At 31.5% G+C, this 20,276-nt stretch overlaps 4 protein-coding genes across 5 annotated transcripts; 2 read left to right on the forward strand and 2 right to left on the reverse strand.

Moving 5' to 3' along the window:
• Positions 1-4,087: 4,087 nt before the first annotated feature.
• On the reverse strand, positions 4,088-7,124 carry LOC137836953 (UDP-glucose 6-dehydrogenase 1-like). Of its 2 annotated transcripts, none has more exons than XM_068645761.1 (2): positions 6,789-7,124; positions 4,088-5,747 (listed from the first exon to the last, which is right to left on the reverse strand). In XM_068645761.1, the coding sequence occupies exon 2, from the start codon at positions 5,727-5,729 to the stop codon at positions 4,287-4,289; it is 1,443 nt and encodes a 480-aa protein (XP_068501862.1). In that variant the 5' UTR covers positions 5,730-5,747; positions 6,789-7,124; the 3' UTR covers positions 4,088-4,286. The 2 variants fall into 2 exon arrangements, with proteins under 2 accessions (XP_068501862.1, XP_068501863.1); XM_068645762.1 differs by having other exon boundaries at positions 6,568-6,792.
• A 1,623-nt stretch (positions 7,125-8,747) lies between these two features.
• On the forward strand, positions 8,748-12,038 carry LOC137836952 (microtubule-destabilizing protein 60-like). The gene is made up of 8 exons (XM_068645760.1): positions 8,748-9,752; positions 10,069-10,111; positions 10,210-10,305; positions 10,393-10,512; positions 10,981-11,079; positions 11,299-11,358; positions 11,478-11,572; positions 11,658-12,038. The coding sequence occupies exons 1-8, from the start codon at positions 8,935-8,937 to the stop codon at positions 11,779-11,781; spliced, it is 1,455 nt and encodes a 484-aa protein (XP_068501861.1). The 5' UTR covers positions 8,748-8,934; the 3' UTR covers positions 11,782-12,038.
• Positions 12,039-12,966: 928 nt separating this feature from the next.
• On the forward strand, positions 12,967-15,897 carry LOC137836954 (microtubule-destabilizing protein 60-like). Its single transcript, XM_068645763.1, has 8 exons — positions 12,967-14,006; positions 14,240-14,282; positions 14,387-14,482; positions 14,590-14,709; positions 14,862-14,960; positions 15,073-15,132; positions 15,236-15,330; positions 15,426-15,897. Exons 1-8 carry the CDS (start codon positions 13,171-13,173, stop codon positions 15,547-15,549), a joined length of 1,473 nt encoding a protein of 490 aa, XP_068501864.1. The 5' UTR covers positions 12,967-13,170; the 3' UTR covers positions 15,550-15,897.
• Positions 15,898-16,366: 469 nt separating this feature from the next.
• Positions 16,367-18,278, reverse strand: LOC137836955 (small ribosomal subunit protein eS19z). The gene is made up of 4 exons (XM_068645764.1): positions 18,057-18,278; positions 17,136-17,226; positions 16,868-17,051; positions 16,367-16,662 (listed from the first exon to the last, which is right to left on the reverse strand). Exons 1-4 carry the CDS (start codon positions 18,138-18,140, stop codon positions 16,590-16,592), a joined length of 432 nt encoding a protein of 143 aa, XP_068501865.1. The 5' UTR covers positions 18,141-18,278; the 3' UTR covers positions 16,367-16,589.
• Between the last annotated feature and the right edge of the window lie 1,998 nt (positions 18,279-20,276).

Consider the following 20,276-nt stretch of genomic DNA (forward strand, 5'->3'; position numbering starts at 1 on the left):
AAAAGTGCTATAGGTAGTGATGACTAATCGGTGTGGTCCTTTAAAATGAAATTTGTTTAAAGGATATCGCGAAAAAATATACTCGACTATTTATGGACCCCTATACGTATTTTTTACATTTTATATTTAAATAAAATTAAATTTAAAGTATAATTTAAATAAAATTACATAATAAAATAAATTTAAATAAATTGCACAATAAAGTATAAGTTTTAAAAAAGTTATCTTCTTAAAAATAATTTATGTAGCACCCACATAAAATTATCATCTTTACTATAAGTCTACTAGAGGACATGTGAAAAAACATTTAGTTTTTTTTTAAAATAAAATAAACATAATTATATATGTATATACATTTTCATGTTTTTTAAAAAAGAAAACTTGGACTATTCCTTAGTCTTCCTTAGTCTTCTCCGAATACAGTTGTAGAATTTAATTAGTAATTTACAACCAATCCAATTTCATAAAACATAAACTTACGTACCATATACATCACACATTAATCTATATATAAAAGGATATTTATTAAGAAATATCAATATATGTCTTCCAAAGGCTCCTATTAGATATTCAGCTATACGGATCAGGATAAGTTTAGAGTATATTTCACAATTGGTGGTCTGATGATACAATAAATTCTCCTTCAGTTTTTCAATCACATTGATGTTTAGACTATCAATGAAGTTAGAAATCTTTGTTAGAACAAAGATCTTTGCTTAATACAAATCATGCAATGGATCACAAATCATCCTAGATTTGTAACCTCAAATCCATACAATTTTTTTTTATCATTCTCAACAACTCTTTTCATACAAAATAGTCCACTTGAACAAAACCACAAATTAATTAAATATACAAATTAATATTTTATTTACATTTATATTTTACATTCACATTCAATCAATTAAAGAATTGTAATCTCTTATGTTAGCTTACTTTAATAGTGTGTTTATACCTAACTCAACCTCACAACCGATTTGAAGCCCAATAACTGTTGGGGCTTTTCTATTAGGGAGAGACTAGGGAGATTCACCATCATTTAGCCAGAGTAAACCCACATAAGAGATTATGACACCACTTCCAATCCAAAATCTTAAGATTGTGTGTTTCTGGGTCTTTCTTTTTCATATGTTACTCAACTTTCTTATTTCTAGTCAGTGTTGAACTTTCAACTCATACTTGGATTCCTAATAGTCTCCCCCTCAAGTGTGTGTTGGGTTTTTACCCTAACAGGACATACTTGTCCCCCATTTCTCTTAATACATTTTTCCTAAATCTAACTAGTGTTGGATTTACCATAACGGGACATACTTGTCTCTATCTAAGTCGCACCAAAACAAATCTGACTCTAATATTATCTTAAGTATGTTAACCTCACAAAATTAGCTTGTAGAAAAGAATTTTTTTTAGCTTGAGCGAAAAAAATTGTTTCAATGAAAATTGTTTCACTTGAGCGAAAATTTATTTGTTTGAGCGAAAATTTATTTGTTTGAGCAAAAATAGGCCGAGAGCAAAGATTGAGTATCTGCTCTATTTTTACTTAAGCAGAAATATCAAAAAATCAACTTCATGCAGCAGGACCAAATTTGTTTCCAAAACCAGTTTGACAAGTATCACTTTCAAATAAATTCAAATGATCAATATAATCATAATTTACTCAAATATCATCATTTACTCATTTTAATAGGAAGCTAACTTTACTCCTTTAAACCATATTCAAAACTTAGTTTTAAAAATTTCATAAATTAACATGCATAATTTAACCACTATATCAACATCTCAACAAGAGTATTGAGTTCAAAGTACTCCAAATCAAACATCTATTAACCCAAACTCCAAATTACGCTAAACTTAAACTCAAAACATTTTTTACTCAATTTTCAAACATTCAAATTATGTTCAAAACAAAATATAAACCCTCATAGAAATCAAGATAGTGTGTCAAAGTCATCTTCTCATCTAAATCATTTACATTAAGGTATTATAACAAAATCAAAGAAAATAAAAAATCTTTAGAAAAAAAATAGGCACTTTAATTAAAAAATTGATCGGTTGAAAATGACTTTTAGCTCTCTAGCTAGTACAACGTGTGATCACAGTAACAAATGAGGTTTGAAGGAATGGAATTAAAAAAAAGTTAGATGAGGACTTAGAAAGAAAAAAAATAATTTGTTTTTTAATGAGAGATAATAGTAAAGGGTGAAGGTTTTACAATTTCAATTTCATAAGTATAAATAAAAAAATATAAATATATGACATCAAATTCTAAACCATTATTCAATTAGTATTTCTTTCACTAAAATTACTTTTTTTAATATTCAAATAAAATTCACTAACAATTATTATAGCTAGTATAATTGAATACTACGAAACTTATATTCATCTCATCAAGTATAAAAGGTAACTAAAACATAACATAAAAACATACATGCATACTCAATATCCACAAATATCTATTAATATTTTTATTTGGTATCATTATAGATTTTAGTCGAGGGTTTAAGAATTTTTTTTCAAGTCCTAATTAGAACTTATGTGTTTAGAAACTTTAAATAAGATTTAGCTCTGCTAAAATTTCTACAAGTTCATAATTAAATGTTCTTAAAATTATTGTTTTCTTAAATTGTGTCTATCAACCAACAACTTCCAATATCTCACAATTTACCTTTTCATTGTCTTTGCGATCTATTTTTTGTTTATAATTATAATTCTGATAATCTCATTTTGTTATAAGTTTCTGTATTAACTCTTTCTATTTTATTTTTTTTATTTACTCCTATCCTTATTGCTGTTTTTCTAATTTCCTTTTTCTTCATAGTTACAGACTCTGGCTTCTTCTTCTTCTTTTTTGTAAAATTTGAAAGCAGAGAAAACACATTAATGCATTTTTCAAAATTGTTTTTTTATTTTTTCATTACTTTACTAATTTACCAACCTTATATTTGAAATTGAGTAGTCACGTCTTTTTCCTTACAAAGGAATATAAAATTAAAATTCGAACATATTAAATTTCAATGAAATAAAATATATGAACTCAATAAAATAAAATAATATAATCAAAACGATGCTTGTGTTTCCAGTTATATAAAAAGTTGTTAATTTTATCAAAAACATTAGGACATGATTGGATGACAATAAAAAAAATTACATTTTCTCTATATTTCAATTAAACTAATGAGATTATTTATGATAAATATTTCAAAGTTTTACATTTCAGATATCTTTACACTGTTGCTCTGTTGTCTCAAACAAATGTATACATAAATAATTGCTAGGTTTTCTTTTATATTTCTTTGAGATGAGGACCTAATATTTTGTCAATTTTTGTAACATCAAATATTATTCAATTATTGTAACTCTGATTACTACTCCATTTAGACAACATAATTGTTCTCAAATATGATTAATTAAAAAAAATTAATTTATGATTATTTTTCAATAGCATGTTCTTCTTTTAGCTTAATGTACTCACTTTCTCATATAAAAACTTATTTTTCATTAGAAGAAATTAATTATCCTAAAATTACCTTTTAACTGATTTATATCTATAATCAACTATTGAAAAGCCCAAAAGCAAATTTTATGGCTGTTGTAGGTCCAAAACATTCTGATATAGAAAAATTATCAAAACATTCACCAAATTAATAGTAATTATGGTTTTAAATAGTAATTATGGTTTTAAATGATCATAAATAAACTTCAAACTTTCATTCATTTATATATACAATCTCTAATAATAATATTTTAATAAAATAAATATTTTAAAATATATTTATAATTACATGTATCTAACATATTGATACCTAACGATTTTTCGCAAAGTGGCGACAAAGGATATAACTTTTACCATTTTCCAATTCGATACGATCCATTCGTTTGTGAAACTATTTACTCAATCGCAGACATTTCTAGAACACCTCTAACAGAGGGACAAGTAATCCATTTTGAAAAAACTTATTGTCAACCTCTTTCCGATACTAATATACCTAATTCAGAAAAGAAGAACTTAATAATAATAATTTAATAAAAAAAAATACTATTAAATGTATTTATCTGAGTTAGATATGCATCTTCAACAATAGTAATCTAATAAAAGAAAAATCCTTGTAAACTCATAACAACCAAACAGTAATGAATTGCAGTAGAGAGAAACACAAAACATATGGCCTCCTACTTTTCCCATAATGGAAACTAATATATGGGGAAGTGAAAAATGGCAAAGAAAAATTGTTCCCAAAAAAAAGGTGTTGATAAATTGAAGCAAACTGAATGTCTTGAGATGTGTTTTATGCGACAGCAGGCATGTCCTTGAGCCATGGATCGAGTGGTTTCCCAATTGAGTAGACAATGAAACCAATCTCACGTAGCTTCTGCATATCCACAACGTTCCTTCCATCAAAAACAAATGCTGGTTTTCTCATGTTGTCATACACCTTCTGATAATCAAGACTCTTGAACTCATCCCACTCAGTCAGAATGCAAACACCATCTGCATCCTTTGTTGCCTCATATGCATCCCAAACCACACTCACTTTCTTCTCAGTTGTAGGACTTGTTGGCTGCAAGTGAATGGGGTGGTCCCAATCAAACTTGTTCATCCACAGATCCCTCTGAATTTGCTCCTCAGTCACCTGTGGATCATATATGCTGAGACGTGCCTTGTCACCAAGTAGCCCCTTGCACACATCAATTGCTGGTGTCTCCCTTGTGTCCCCTGTGTCCTTCTTGAATGCAAACCCCAGAATGGCAATCTTCTTGGTTGCAACTGTGTTGAACATTGAGGACACTACTCGGTTCACGAATCGGCTCTTCTGATAGTCATTGATCTTTATCACTTGCTTCCAGTACTCAGCCACCTCTGGCAGGCCATTGCACTCACAGATGTACACAAGGTTCAAGATATCTTTCTGGAAGCATGATCCACCAAAACCAACACTAGCATTCAGGAACTTGGGGCCAATCCTTGTGTCAGTGCCAACAGCATAGGACACTTGTGTCACATTTGCCCCAGTGGCCTCACAAAGTGCTGACATAGCATTCACAGATGAAATTCTCTGCGCCAAGAAGGCATTAGCAGCAAGCTTCGACAGTTCAGCAGACCACAAGTTTGTGGTTAGGATTCTTTCCTCAGGAACCCAATGAGCATAAACATTTTTCAATGTTTCAATGGCCTTTTCACCTTCTGGGGTCTCCCTGCCTCCAATCAGGACCCGATCCGGGTTGAAAAGATCTTTGATTGCAGTTCCCTCAGCAAGGAACTCAGGGTTTGATAGGATTTGGAACTTGGTGCCCTTGCTATTGTGACTCAAAATTTTCTCTATAGCCTCTGCAGTTTTCACAGGGACAGTGGATTTCTCTACCACAATTTTGTCACTCTTGGAGACATCAGCAATCATGCGAGCTGCACTCTCCCAGTATGTCAAATCTGCAGCCTTGCCGGCTCCAAGACCTCGAGTTTTTGTTGGAGTGTTGACAGATACAAACACTATGTCAGCCTCAAACACATGTTTCTCAACATCAGTGCTGAAGAAAAGGTTCTTGCCACGACATTGCTTCACCACATCATCAAGGCCTGGCTCATAGATAGGAAGCTGGTCACTGTTCCATGCTGCAATGCGGGATTTTGAGATATCCACAACAGCAACTTCAATGGAGGGGCACTTCAGTGCAATGACTGCCATTGTAGGACCCCCTACATATCCAGCACCAATGCAGCAAATCTTCACCATTTTTCTTCTCTGAGCAACCTAACCAACGAGGGGTTCAAATGCATCAGTTTTTTTTATCACAAGAAACAATATATACATAACAAATGCATCAGTATATACAAGCAAACAGCAAAAGCTAATGGACAAAACATAGATACAGTTCAACAGATGCTTTTGGTGTTGTTTTTCAATTAGAATTAAAGTTCTATCTCAGAGTTTACTCAATAAAGCTTTCTATTAAAGGTCAACATAGATTATCCTAGTGAAACTCCAATTCTGATTAGAGAACACCACTAAAAATGATTATAGAACTGCATCTAAGTTTTGTTGGTGAATTTGACATCTATTATATACCAATCATTTGCTTGATAGTACTAACACAGCACAATAAGGGTGAAAAACAATTTGCAATCATATCTACTTTAGAGAACAACGAGACAACGCACCATAGCTTGTCTTTAGAAGCTAATTCATATATGTTAGTGAAAAATATAACAGCATACATCAAATTTCAGTGAAGAATCAATGGGCCAACAATGGCATTGAGGAAATAGGAATCAACTCATTTTCTTCTAATCATACAACAAAAACTCAGAAAAGGGATTAAATATCTCCAGATCTAACAGATTCATCCAAGGGATGATGATTTGGTGACAAACTTCCTCACGACTATGGGTTGACCACTCAGAGACCAATCTTAAGAAAGTATTGCCAACAGATCTTGCACTTGGTAGAGAAAAATAAATGCTTGATATTTCTATTAATACCTCAACCACTGATTACAGCAGATCCAAAGCCAAAGAGGTTCAAGACAAATTCCATGACAGCATTGAATCAAACATAAAATTGAGCAACTTACCATACAAGAAATAGAAAAGGCTAAAGATCTACACACTCATACACAAATCAGAATCAAAGTCACCAATCAGCAAGAACTAACTTCAACCCCTTAACAACTGATAGCACCAAATTTACACCCACAATGATTCAGCTCAAAACATGATACAAGAGTAGAAAAAGATCCAAAATTTGGCAAAACCTTGAACATAAACGAGGAAATGGGGTGTCAAGTAAACTCACCAGCAGAGATGAATGAACCTCCTGAGAAGCTTATGTGGAAGAAGTGCCTACAGAGATTATATATACTGGAAAGAAATCTTGGTTGGGTAGCTGTTATGTTATTACCAAAAGGGACAAGCTTTCTTTGTGAAAGTGATGTGTTTGGTGCAGAGAGACTTTCTATGGTATTCTGGTGGGGCCTTATTCCAGAGTAAAACCGAGGGCAATGTTGGGAATATCAGTAAATTCAGAGAAGTGCCAGTGAACATGTTGGCACGTTTCAACCTTCTTCGTGTGTCTCAGTTTCTGTGTCAACTCCAACAACCTTGTCCATGTCTCCATCACCTTCTTCTTCCTAAGACATTGGCTAAGAATATCAAATTTTATGTCTTTCAGAATTTAGTATTTGGTTCAGATTTATTACTGCAAAATATTATTACTAAAACTTTAAAAAAAAATCATGAAATAAAAATTAATTTTATAGATAAAAAATAGTTAGTTACTATAGTGACTAAATTGAGACAATTTTAGAAACTATATAAATTTTTGGTTTTTAAATTAGTTTCTATTATTGTTAAATGGTTTCTAAATTGGTATCTAATTAACAACCAAAGTTTTTTCTACCAAATTTAGAATCTAAATAGTTGGTAGTTAAAACCTAGATTGCTACTTAGATACCAATTTAAAAATTATTTAACAATAATAAAACTAATATAGAAACCAATTTTTTATAGTTTCTAAAATGGTTTCTAATTTAGTTAATATTGCAATTAATTATTTTGGTCTCTAAAAATGGATTTTTATTTGATGATTTTCTTATAGTGTAACAAGTTATTGTCACGAGCTATTTTTTAACCACGGTTTTATTAAGAGTATTTAAACTCTAAGACTTTATTTATAAGTATGACTTTAATTAATTTCATTTCAACCAGCTATTTATTGACAGTTTTTAGTTAGTTTATGTTAATTATTAGTGAAATAAGACATTAATATAACCAGGTCAATAGTTATCGACTGAGATAGTTAAAAATTACTTTTAGTATTACATTTAAGATAATTATAACAATTTTTGTGTTTTTTTTTTTTTCCTTTGCCTCTTTAAGTTTAAACTTATATTTGTGATTTTTTTATTTTTCTTTAAAAAATAGCTGTTTTCTTTATCCATAGAAATTAAACAATAACTCAATTTTCAGGAAAAAAAATAGACACTATTAAAAAATCATTAAATAAAAATTAATTTTAGAAAAAAATAATTAGTTTCTATTATTGTCTATAATAATAATTTTAGAAAAAAATAATTAGTTTCTATAATTTTAGCCGAAGGATAAAAACTCATATATATTTAAAATCAAATTAATCATACCTGCACGTATTTAATTAAAATGTTAATAACGTTAAATAATTTTAAAAAAACTGGTAAATATATTTAAATCCATATTAGATTCAATTTATCTTACATTCCTTAAAACTTTTTTTTACTCTAAAAGGGTTTTAATTAATTTTAAATTTATTCGATTTTTATACTCTTAAAAAATGGGAATTATTAAATGTGAATAAAATTAATCAACGTTTGTAGAGCTCCGGGTAAATTTATTTAAACCAATGTTAATTATATTCCTTATTTCTTTCTTTATTCCATTTCAGTTCCTCTTTCTTAACATTAAACATAACAAATAAATATCTGACAAAATTATAAATTTTTTAAAATCTAAAATCTAATATTAAAAGAAAAAAAGACCAAAATCTCATGTCATTATCGAATTTATTTTTCTCAATATATCTTATTTTATATAAAATTAATTAATTATTTATAGTACAAAATCTATTTATTTATTTTATAATTGTAAACATATTTTTTAATAAATCTAATAATAATTTTTACAAGAATTATTATTTTTTTCAGTAGTGAATATAAGATAGTAATAAATAATGTTGGATTTATGAAAAGAAAATAATAAAAATAAGACAGCGTATGAGCAATTGAGAGTGATGACAAATGCAACGGTCAGAACCCTAAACGGAAATCATACACGAAAAATAGCCGTTACAATGAAAACCCTCTCTTTCTCTATTCATCTCTGCACTCACAATTTTCTCACTCTGTTTCATTTTTTTCACCATTTTCTCTTCATTACTCTCTCATTCTCACACCCAATTCTCATTCCAAATGGCCACCACACCCTCAAAGAAACCCTCAAGAAACGCAGAGAATGCGAACCCTAACGTTTCTCACCGTCATCTTCAAAGCCCTTCTTCAAAGTCCCCTGCTTTGAGATCCTCCAAGTCAAACACCACCAACCCAGTTGTGCAATCCCCGCAGAACAGGATCCGGCAGAGGAAGTTCGTGGTGGTCAAGAAGAAGAATCAAAAGGGTCTTCCAAACAACAATGTTTCGTGTAAGTGCAAACACAACGGTGGCGCCAAGTGCGTTTGCGTGGCGTACCAGACTCTCAGGGCTTCTCAAGAAGAGTTTTTTCTCAAAGAGAATAAGGGTTGCGATGATGATGATGAAGAAGAGGCAAAAGCTGAGTGTGAGAGTGTGAGTGCTGTTGAAATTGAGGGAACGAAAAGTGAAACAGTGGAGGATGAAGAAAAAGAAGAAGGCGGTCTCAATGTGAAACGAAGGAGGGAGAGGGGTAGGTTATTGGAAGAGGGGCGGAAGAGTGTTCCTGAAGATGGGTTGGGAAAGGTTATGCATTTGGTCAAGGCCTTCGAGAAGCTTCTCACTACACCCAAAAGTTCAGAGGAAAAAGACGACAAGGAGGATGATAATCATGGAGAGAAAGATAATAAAAGCAAGGCCATGAAATGGGCTTTGTCTGGGTTGCAATTTGAAGAACATCGTAAGGCAGTTGCAGCTGCTGATGGTTCTGTTTCTGATTCTTCTTCGTTTTATTGTACTTCTGATTTGGTTTTGACATCCGAGAAGCTTGGCTTGGATCAAGGGATTTCAGTTTCTTCCTCTTGGGATGGTAGCAGTAGAAGGTTTGACTTTTGATTCTACTTGATTAGATTAAGGATAAAACTTAGATGTAGTTTCTGAGTTGCCTTTTGGTGCACAGTGTTGTGGTTAGCTCAGGGAGAAAACTTCTCCAATCAAAATTAGAGTTTCACTTTGGTAATTCTCATTATAAAAGTTTGGTTTAAAGGTCAACATAGATTTTTAAGTAAAACTTCAAATCTAATTGTAGAACTGCACCTAAGATTAAGGTCTCGACTCACTTTTCTTCATTTGTGTGTCATTTGCTATTGTGTTGTTGTTCTTTTTTTTTTATGTATTGTGTCTTTGGTGGTGCTGCAGTGTATCTACTAGGACTTCTGGGGGTAGAAGAAGCAGGAGAAATGTAAGACTTCAGATGGTGTTTTCATTATATTATTAAGTGATAGAATAGTTGATGCCTAACTAATTCAATTTTGAATTTTAATGATTGTGTTTCTTCAGAGCTTGGAGTCATCTGGGACTTTTGGAGGGAGCAGGTGGAAGAGGAAGGAGAAGCAAAGAGTCACTATGCAAAAACCATTTAACCTTAGGACAGAGGTAATTTTGTGATGATTGATTTGATTTTATATGCAGTTTTTGTTTTTAACTTTGGAGAGTAACATTTGTGATGCAATGACACTGTAGCAAAGGGGAAAGTTGAAAGAGGAAGAATTGATGAAGAAAGAACAAGACATGATGGCTGAAGAAGAAAAGATGAGGATACCAATTGCACAAGGTCTTCCGTGGACAACAGATGAACCTGAGGTGAGGTCATCTTTTCATGCAAGTCCTGCATTTGGGTTGTGATAAATTTGGCTTCAAGTTTTCTTATCTTAATATCACTCTTTTGATGTTGCTTGTTACAGTACTAGTCATGTGTACTGGCTAATTGTAATGAATTAATGAACTTAATATCACTCTTATGGTGCCACTTGTTTACAGAGCTTGTCATGTTTACTTGTTAGTTGGTAGTGAATTATATAGCTTAATGGCATTCTTTTGGTGTCACTTGGTTACAGTGCTAGTCATGTTTACTTGCTAGTTTGTAGTGAATTAATTGGCTTAACGTGTCACTATTTTGGTGTCACTTGTAACAGTGCTAGTTATGTTTACTTGCTAGTTGTAATGAATTACTTAGCTTAATATCATACTTTTGGTGCCACTTATTACAGTGCTCATATTAATGGATTTCTTAGCTTATTGTCACTTTGTTGGTGCCACTTGTTGTTGCAGTGCTTGTTAAAACCTACAGTTAAAGAGATAACAAGGCCTATTGACCTAAAGCTCCATAGTGATATTCGGGCAATTGATCGTGCTGAATTTGACCAACAGGTGCCTCTTTCATTCATGTTTTTTCCTTTCACTTTCTTTTTATTACCTAGTATTTTCTTTAGGTTTGTACATTATAAAGTGTAATTTTCTGTGGGTGCACATGCTACAATGCATGATTTTAACTGCCAAGTTCAACAGCCACTCATATCTTTCATTTGAGGAAAAATGAATGATTGTTGAAAACACAGCCAAATATGAGTCATTTGTTTAATTGTGTAGATAGCAGAAAAATTGAACTTCATAGAACAACTGAAGTTGGAAAGGGGAAGACAACAGAAGGTAAACAACATCTACCATCTTTCTAAAACATGTTTCCATGACAAAAGACATGCACAGTTACCATGTTTCCTTTCATTATCTAAAACACTGATGTCTTTGAACTTCACTCCCTTGTATAGTTGGTAGAAGTAGAAGAAATAAAGAGATTGAGGAAGGAACTCGTTCCAAAGGCTCAACCAATGCCTTATTTTGATAGACCTTTTGTTCCAAGGAGGTATAATAATAGTTAGAACATGTTTTTTGCAAACTCTGTGACCTACTCATTTTTTCTCATTATGATTCTTTATGCATGATGCAAGGTCAATGAAGCATCCAACAATACCCAGAGAACCCAAAATTCACATACCCCAACATCAACATAAGAAGATAAAGTGTTTGTTGTCATGGAATGACATGAACTCCTGCTCCTCCTATCTCAACTAAGCTTCTTCCAATGGCCATTCTCTGATATGAAGTGAAGAAATGCTTTCATTTTCCATAATTCTCTCCACAATATTCAATTTTGTACATTGGCAACTCAATATATAGTTGCAAATTCTTTTTTGCATAGCCATGATCTTTCTTTGTATTGTGCAATGAAATGTCACTTCTTTTTTGTTGTGAATTTGTTATTAATTCAATTCTAGAGAACAAGAAATTCCAAAGATGGTTATAATAAATAAATGTTTATTTTTCTTCAATTCTCTCCACAACTCAGTATATAGTTGCAAATTCTTTTTGCCTATAGTGAAATGAAAGGAATTTACTTTGTCTTCATTATTTTGGTAACGAATTTGTTATAAATTCACTAATAAAAATGATAATTAGCAATGGCAGTATATTATGATACTAGAAAACAAATACAAATTAATGTGTTCTAAAATTATAACATATAACATATAAAATTAAAATAAAAGTATATTATAATTTATAACCCAATTTTTATCCCTAATATAAACTTATTTATTGAGTTTGTATCTATGGTAAATTAATAGTATTAACATAAAAGTAATGTTGGCAATTTAAGGACTTTACATTATTTAAGAGATTTACAGAATAAAAATGTATAATTCATGTTAAAAACTTTAATTTTTTTTTTCAAATACAACCTCAATGCTAATTCATTTGAGAATTTGAAAGGTAAATGGTCCAAACTTAAAAAACGATGGTAATTAATTTAACTCATTTTAAATGTAGTATCAATCAATATTTTACAATTGGATTTGATAATTTGTTGAATGTTTTACTTTTGCATAATTTTCAAAATAACTTTTCAATTTAACAAATAATTAAATTATTTGATACGTTATAAAACCTTATAATATGATTAACCCGTTAAATTCACTCATAATTAATCAACAATCAATATTATTAACAAATAACTGAAACATAATGATACAGTACCATGGCCAAAACTTGCATTGTGATTTATGCTAGAATACCAATTTTTTTATTGAGTAAACAAAAATCATTCTAATTTGTAGAGAATAAAAAAAATATTAAATATTAAATAAAAAATCACGAAATTACTTTAATTAAAATTTAATATTTTAGAAAAAAAAATATAAAAAGTTTCTGCATAAACCCAAAGACAATATAACGGTCCAAACCCTAAGTGGAAACAGAATTTCTGATGTACAAAAAACCTCACTCACACCAAAACTAGCCGTTATAACAAAGAGCGTCTTTCTCTTTCTCTTCCTCTCTCTCTCTCTGCACATAAAAAATTTCATTCATTTTCTCTTCACCATTTCCAATCCAATTCAATCAAATTCATTTTCTTCACTCTCTCTATTCTTTCTTTCTGATTCTCAGAATCCATTTTCATTGCAAATGGAACTAGCAAGCAAGAACAGTAATCAAGCAATCACCACCACTCCCTCAAAGAAAAAAAACTCAGAAAACACAGAGAATTTGAACCCTAATGTGCCTCATCGAGGCCTTTCTTCAAAGTCCCCTCCTTTGAGACCTTCCAAGCCAGACAACACCAACCCAGTTGTGCAATCGCCGCAGAACAGGATCAGGCAGAGGAAGTTCGTGGTGGCCAAGAAGAACAATCGAAAGGGTTCTCGAAACGATGCCGTTTCATGCAAGTGCAAGGAAAACGGTGGCTCCAAGTGTGTTTGCGTGGCGTACCAGACCCTGAGGGCTTCCCAGGAGGAGTTTTTCCTCAAAGAGAGGAAGGGCTATGGTGAGGAAGAAGAAGAAGAAGAAGTAGAAGAGGCAAGAGATGAGGAGGGCTATGATTTGGAAACCGAGGGAACAAAAAGTGAGACTGTGGGAGATGAAGAAAAAGAAGAGGGAGGTTCCACTGTGAAACGAAGGAGGGAGAGGGACAGGTTGTTGGAAGAGGCTAGGAACAGTGTCCCTGAAAATGGGTTTGGGAAGGTTATGCATTTGGTTAAGGCCTTTGAGAAGCTGCTTACTATACCAAAAACTTCAAAGGAAAAAGATCACACGGAGGATCAGGATCAGGATCAGGATCTTGGGGAGAAAGGGGATAAGAACAAGGTGATGAAATGGGCATTGCCAGGGTTGCAATTTGAAGCTACTTCTGGTTCCGGGTTTTCTTCATTTTGTCATAATTCTGACTTGGTTTTGACGTCTGAGAACCTTGGTTTGGATCAGGGGATATCAGTTTCTTCGTCTTGGGACAGTAGCCGTGCAAGGTTTGACTTAAAGCTCTATTTCATTAGATCAAGGGCAAAATTTAGAAGCAGTTTTTTAAGTGTTTTTGGTATTGTTCTACAAAAGCAATTTGTTTTATTGACTTTGGTAATAGTTACAATATAATTTCCTCTGGAACGGTATCTAAGTATTGTTCTTAGATTAATGTTGTCATTTGTTATTATGTTGGTTTTTGTTAATTTGTGTATCGTTTTTTGTCTTTTTGGTGCTGCAGTGTGTCTAGTAGGACTTCTGGGGGTAGAAGGAGCAGGAGAAATGTAAGACTTTAGTTGCTTTTTCTTAATATATGATTAAGTGCTAGTGAAGAATGGTTAATGAATTCAACAATGGGATTTGAATTTTAACTGTTGGTTTTCTGCAGAGCTCAGAGTCGTCTGGAACTTTTGGAGGGAAGAGGTGGAAGAGGAAAGAGAAGCTAAGAGTCACTAGGCAAAAACCCTTTAGGTTAAGGACAGAGGTAATTTACGATGATGATTGGTTGAGTTTTTATGTGGTCTTTTGCTTTTAATTTTTCTATGACTTTGGAGTTTAGAGAGTAACATTTGTGTAATGCTATGACTGTAGCAAAGGGGAAAGTTGAAAGAGGAAGAATTTATGAAAAAAGTACAAGAGATGACGGCTGAAGAAGAAAAGATGAGGGTACCAATTGCACAAGGTCTTCCATGGACAACAGATGAACCTCAGGTGATAAGACAATTTTTTTCTCAAGATTACTTGTGTACTATTTGCTTAGCTTAATTTATTTGGTGTCACTTGTTACAGTTCTTGTCATGCTTAGTTTCTAATTATTATGGATTACTTAGTTTGATATCACTTTTTGGTGCCACTTGTTACAGTGCCTGGTAAAACCTGCAGTTAAAGAAAGCACAAAGCCTATTGACCCAAAACTTCATACTGATATTCGGGCAATTGATCGTGCTGAATTTGACCAACAGGTGCCTCTTTCATCCCTTACTTCCTCTCTTTCTATTTTGTTATCCAAAGCTTCATACATGATTGTAGAAAACACAACCAATATGTATCATTTGATGGGATTTTAATGTATAGGTTGCAGAGAAAATGAACTTTATAGAACAACTAAAGTTGGAAAGGGAAAGACAACAGAAGGTACACTATCTAACTACTGTCTTTCTATCAGTGAGAAATGCAGCGAGTTACCATGTTTCCTTTTATAAAAAATGCTGATGTGTTGTACTTCACTTTTCTATAGTTGGCAGAAGAGGAAGAGATCAAAAGGTTGAGGAAAGAACTCATTCCAAAGGCTCAACCAATGCCTTACTTTGATAGACCTTTTGTCCCAAGGAGGTAAATGGCTGCAAATCTTAGAGAACATGTTTTTGCAAACTATGTCTAATTTGTTCCTTTCTTCTGATTGGTATTCTTTGTTGTGTGTATGAAAGGTCAATGAAGCATCCAACAATACCAAGAGAACCCAAGCTTCAGCTACCCCAACTTCAACATAAGAAGATAAAGTGCATGTTTTCATGGAATGACATGAACCCGTACTCCTCCTATCTCAACTAAGCAGCCAATGCCCACTTGCTGATATGATGAAGTGAATGAATGCTCTTTCATTTTTCCATAATTCTCTCCACAATATTCATTTTTTGTACATGGGCAACTCAATACATATATGGTTGCAAATTCTTTTTTGCCAAGTATATTAATGTTACTCCATGGACAATCACAGTTTTCGTTGAAATGCAAATTAATTTGTACTGCAAAATACTTTTTTCTTGCTGTTGAGTCAAATTGTGGAGAACATGAAATTGGAAATGGAACATTCCTGATTTTACCATTATAAAAATGCATATTAATTGTAGTTTATTATGATAATATTAATTAAGAATTACATGTCCTCCTACTTTGTTTTTTATAGTGTTTTGGTACATTTTTTTATATTTATTTTACTAAAAAATGTTTACTTTTTCATTGTTGTTCTAAATTACATCAATCAACACATACATACTCGTCGTCAATATGAAGTTTGTGTATATTTTAATAATAATTAAACCATTTAAATCCCTAAATAACTCAATTTCCAGTAAATATAGATAATAAAATAATTACTTATAAGAATGAAATCCGAATTTTGACGTATATGAAACCAAATACATATTTTACTGCTGATAAAAATTCTCTTATTAAATTGGATAAATTAAATGTGACGGGTGACAATTTTTTTTAAATAAATAAAAAGTGATAATGGTGGTTAAAATTAATAATAGACAATTTGTAATGTAATCTACTTAAAGATACGAGTGATTTGAAAAAAGATTTAAATAAATCTCCAAAAAAGAAATAATAATAATTCTCTAAAAATATATAAATAAAATTACGATTGAGAAATAATAATAATTATATATAGATAAAATAAGAACATATATGAGATTGGAGAAAATAACACATGGAGAACTTGAATCAAAATCTTAAAGACCAAAACTCCAACTCCAAACTACAAAAAAGTTTCAACATTTAACAAAACAAACAATACTTAAATTTTCCTGCCAACTCTACTAATAAGCAAAATACTCCGTATGCATTATCGGTTCTCAATAACATGTTCAAGCAGCAATCACAATTCGCCCAGCAACTTGGTCAAGATCCCTTCGACCACTGGAAGTGATTTTCCTCCCTCTGCAATGAAAATATAAGGCACTAAAACTTTGAATACCATAGAACAGAATTAAGCTACAGAAGACAAACAAATGCTGAAAGAACCAACGACCATGCCATTCTGCCAAATCACAACCATTGAATGACAACATCTTTGGGATAAAAAACTGGGTATTTGTTCCAATAGAACTTTTTGCATTTATTTAATAATTAAGACATGAATTACCCTTTAGTATCAAACTCAACAATGTTCATCTGCTCCAACTGTTGCAGAATGTGTCTGGCAATAGAACCACTGCTCTTGCAGAAATGTGGGGGCCGGCTTCCATTCCTCTTGCTTCCACCATAGATCCTCTGGAAAGCACCAACACCAAGACCACCTCTCAAATAGATTTTTCTTGCCATTGAGGCTGCAACCAAGGTTAATTCCATTCATTCAGCACAATAGAATGACAAAAGTGAATATTATATAACTTGTGTTACTGTAAACTCACCAGCTCTAACATAATACCAGTCAGGATCATATGGAGCCAATTCCTTAAATTTGGCTGTTTTTACAATATCAGTCCACTCAGGAAGCTCCATCTGTTGATTGAACTAAACTGTTAGAAACTACACAAAAAAACCTTCAAGGTTCAATTGCCAACCACTTAGTTACTACTTAAGTAAACACAAAATCATCACATACAACATTGATAGACATTTGCAAGATGCACTACAGAAACACGATTTAACTTCATCAAAATAAGATGTTACTGAAACAAATTGTAACCATAATTCTAGACCATGGAATGAAAAAACAAAGCAAACAAATATCTTCCATACACCATTATACACCAAACTTCTCACTACTACATGACATCCAGATATAAAATAAGTCTACCCACTTTTCCACCCACAAAACAACATACACTCAAGGTTATATAAAACTCTCAATTTTCCTACCCATCAAGCAACATACACTTAATTAATATTCAAGGTGTAAAATATGGTCATACGACCACTCTTGCACCTATAAAATCAAATTTTTGAGATCTCTACTGCCACAATTAAGGCCACGTTTGTCCGCAGAATCAAGTATTGTGACAAAAAAATTGTCTCTACCCTAACTTAAATCCTTGTCAATAATATTATATCCAAAGGTATAGTTAAGCACCTACTTACACAAATCAAGAATAATAGTTCACCAGTACAGAGCAGAACATTTAGTTTAAACCCTTACCAAATCATTAACATAATGCAAGCAAAACAATATTACTATCGTCACTATTAATTCGAACCAAACACAATAAAAATACAACATAAAAGAAACAAGAAACTACAAAAAACGAGTAAGAGAACTGGAAAGCGAAGAAAAAGAAGAAATTGGAAAGACCCAGAAAGGGAAAACGATGAGAGAGGGGGGAAAAGTGAACCTTGCCAGAACGCTTGAGGTGGGAAGCGTAAGCCTTCACGAAATCGTGTGGCGAAACATCCTTAACGGTCTTCGCTGTTGCCATTGACGAGAAACAGAGAAAAAGAAGCAGTTTTCTCAGAACTCAATCTCTCTCTGGTAGGGTGAAAGGGGCATTATGCTTTCTTCACAGTTCTTATAAATCGATCTCAAATTAAGGTTTTCCCTCTTTCGGGTCATGACCGACCCGATTCTATTGGGCTTAAATCTATTTTAATTTTATACAAATTCTTCTCGCACCCCATGTTTTCAGATTACACCCCGTATGGGGGTGAAAATACCATTTTACTCTAATGAAAAAAAAGTCCTTGTGTTTTTTGGTGAGAGAGCACTTCCAGAACCCTTTATCGGAGATATGAATTGTTTTGGACAATCATGGCTTGTGTATCTTTGTTATCTGATTGAGTAATCTAAGAAGTTTTTACATTGCAAATTATGGAATATATTAAGTTTTTAAAATATACTTTCATTTACACATTCAAGTGTATTTTAAAAATTTAATATATTTTAGATTGGGCAATTGATTAAGATATATCTGATCTAGAAATATCTTTGGATTACATAATCTGAAATATGTTATTTTTTAAAATATATTATGGTTGCACAATTTGTATTAAAAATATCTTTTAATATTGTGTAATCTGAAATGTATGTGGAAAAAAAGGAAATATTTTAGATTGTGCAATATGAAAGGTGTTAAGTTTTGAAATACATTCCAAAACTTAATGTATTTCAAATACATACTTAATGTATGGATTGCAGAATCACTTTCCACCTTTCGGTAGGTGAGATGACGATAATGTTATATGATTGTTGTTGTTACTCCATATCCTATTGTGGGGCAATTTTATACGTATGTCCCAATGAAATTCGTTGTAGCTTCAACAATTTTTGTGGAGTTGCTAGGGGTGGACTTGGGTATTGTCACCTCAGAGATGAAGCATTGTCAAGGTGCACACATCAAACTTAATTGATTCTGAGAGGTATATGAGTAGTGTTGCGTCCGTTAGACTTGGGGGAGTGTGCTATGAGAGTGTTTTTTATTGCATCTAGTGGATGCCTGATATTTATTGATAAGAGGACAACATCAATATTTATGTTGTACTTGTTACTATTCAACAATTATTTACTTTGTTATATCTAATTATGACAATAACAAAGAATTTCGAAATACACATATGCTTTGTCTATTTGTTGTTCTACACTGTGGAATACAAACTTTATATTCTGGAATGTGCTAATTAGATATTAATTTAGAAACTATTTATTAATAATCGAAATTACTTTAGATACCAATATTTTTTTAATATCTAATATAATATATAATTTAGTTAATATACTAACTAATTGTTTTTTCTCTCTAAAATTAGTTTCTATTTAAAAAAAATCTTGTAATAATTTTCTTTCATTATTTCTAAGAAGTTGCATCTACTTTTCTTATCATACTAGATGACATTTATATCTTCTTTAGTCTTAAAATACCTATTTTATATCTAGTAAAAAATATCATACTCTTTATGAATTTTAAAGAATATTTATCTCCACCATGTTTATAATGAATCAAAATCATTTTTATAATGTATTATAATTACACACAACATTAAGTTTTTAAAATATATAGTTTAATTAAGTTTTAAGAATATCATAAATTTAGATATTTTTAACTGAGTTTTTATTAAAAAAAAATTGTCTATGAGTATTAAAAAAATATTTTTTTAATTGAGTTTCCTGTGGTTTAATTGTTTAATTTTTGTGTTATTTGAATGATATGACTATTATTTTACCTGATTATCTTGCTTACTTATCTCCATTGCTATTAATATAAGATGGTATTGAAATAATGTAAACAATAAAAATTATTTGTCATTTTATTTTAATCATAAAATTATATTAACTATAAAATCTCATGTTTTTTAATTCACGTGAAACAAGCAAACAAGATGACGAAATAATGTAAACAATAAAAATTATTTGTCATTTTATTTTAATCATAAAATTATATTAACTATAAAATCTCATGTTTTTTAATTCACGTGAAATAAGTAAACAATATGACGAGACAAAATAATAATTGAATCACTTAAATAAAAAAAATGATGAGAACTTAATTAAAAAATGTAAAAATAAATAAATGTTCAATAGACAAAACAATCTAATAATAACTTAATTAAAAATATTTAAA

Source organism: Phaseolus vulgaris, chromosome 4 (assembly GCF_000499845.2).
Source record: "Phaseolus vulgaris cultivar G19833 chromosome 4, P. vulgaris v2.0, whole genome shotgun sequence".
Lineage (NCBI taxonomy): Eukaryota > Viridiplantae > Streptophyta > Magnoliopsida > Fabales > Fabaceae > Phaseolus > Phaseolus vulgaris.

Bases quoted from the DNA above. Each gene is read 5' to 3' on its own strand.
- LOC137836952 (XM_068645760.1), top strand. From the start codon at position 8,935: ATGGCCACCACACCCTCAAAGAAACCCTCAAGAAACGCAGAGAATGCG. The intron at 9,753-10,068 runs GTTTGACTTTTG...GTGGTGCTGCAG, and splicing joins TGGGATGGTAGCAGTAGAAG to TGTATCTACTAGGACTTCTG. The intron at 10,112-10,209 runs GTAAGACTTCAG...GTGTTTCTTCAG, and splicing joins GTAGAAGAAGCAGGAGAAAT to AGCTTGGAGTCATCTGGGAC.
- LOC137836954 (XM_068645763.1), top strand. From the start codon at position 13,171: ATGGAACTAGCAAGCAAGAACAGTAATCAAGCAATCACCACCACTCCC. The intron at 15,133-15,235 runs GTACACTATCTA...ACTTTTCTATAG, and splicing joins AAAGGGAAAGACAACAGAAG to TTGGCAGAAGAGGAAGAGAT. The intron at 15,331-15,425 runs GTAAATGGCTGC...TGTGTATGAAAG, and splicing joins AGACCTTTTGTCCCAAGGAG to GTCAATGAAGCATCCAACAA.
- LOC137836955 (XM_068645764.1), bottom strand. From the start codon at position 18,140: ATGGCAACAGCGAAGACCGTTAAGGATGTTTCGCCACACGATTTCGTG. The intron at 17,227-18,056 runs GTTCACTTTTCC...TTCAATCAACAG, and splicing joins ACCTCAAGCGTTCTGGCAAG to ATGGAGCTTCCTGAGTGGAC. The intron at 16,663-16,867 runs GTAATTCATGTC...TTTTCATTGCAG, and splicing joins GTTGAGTTTGATACTAAAGG to AGGGAGGAAAATCACTTCCA.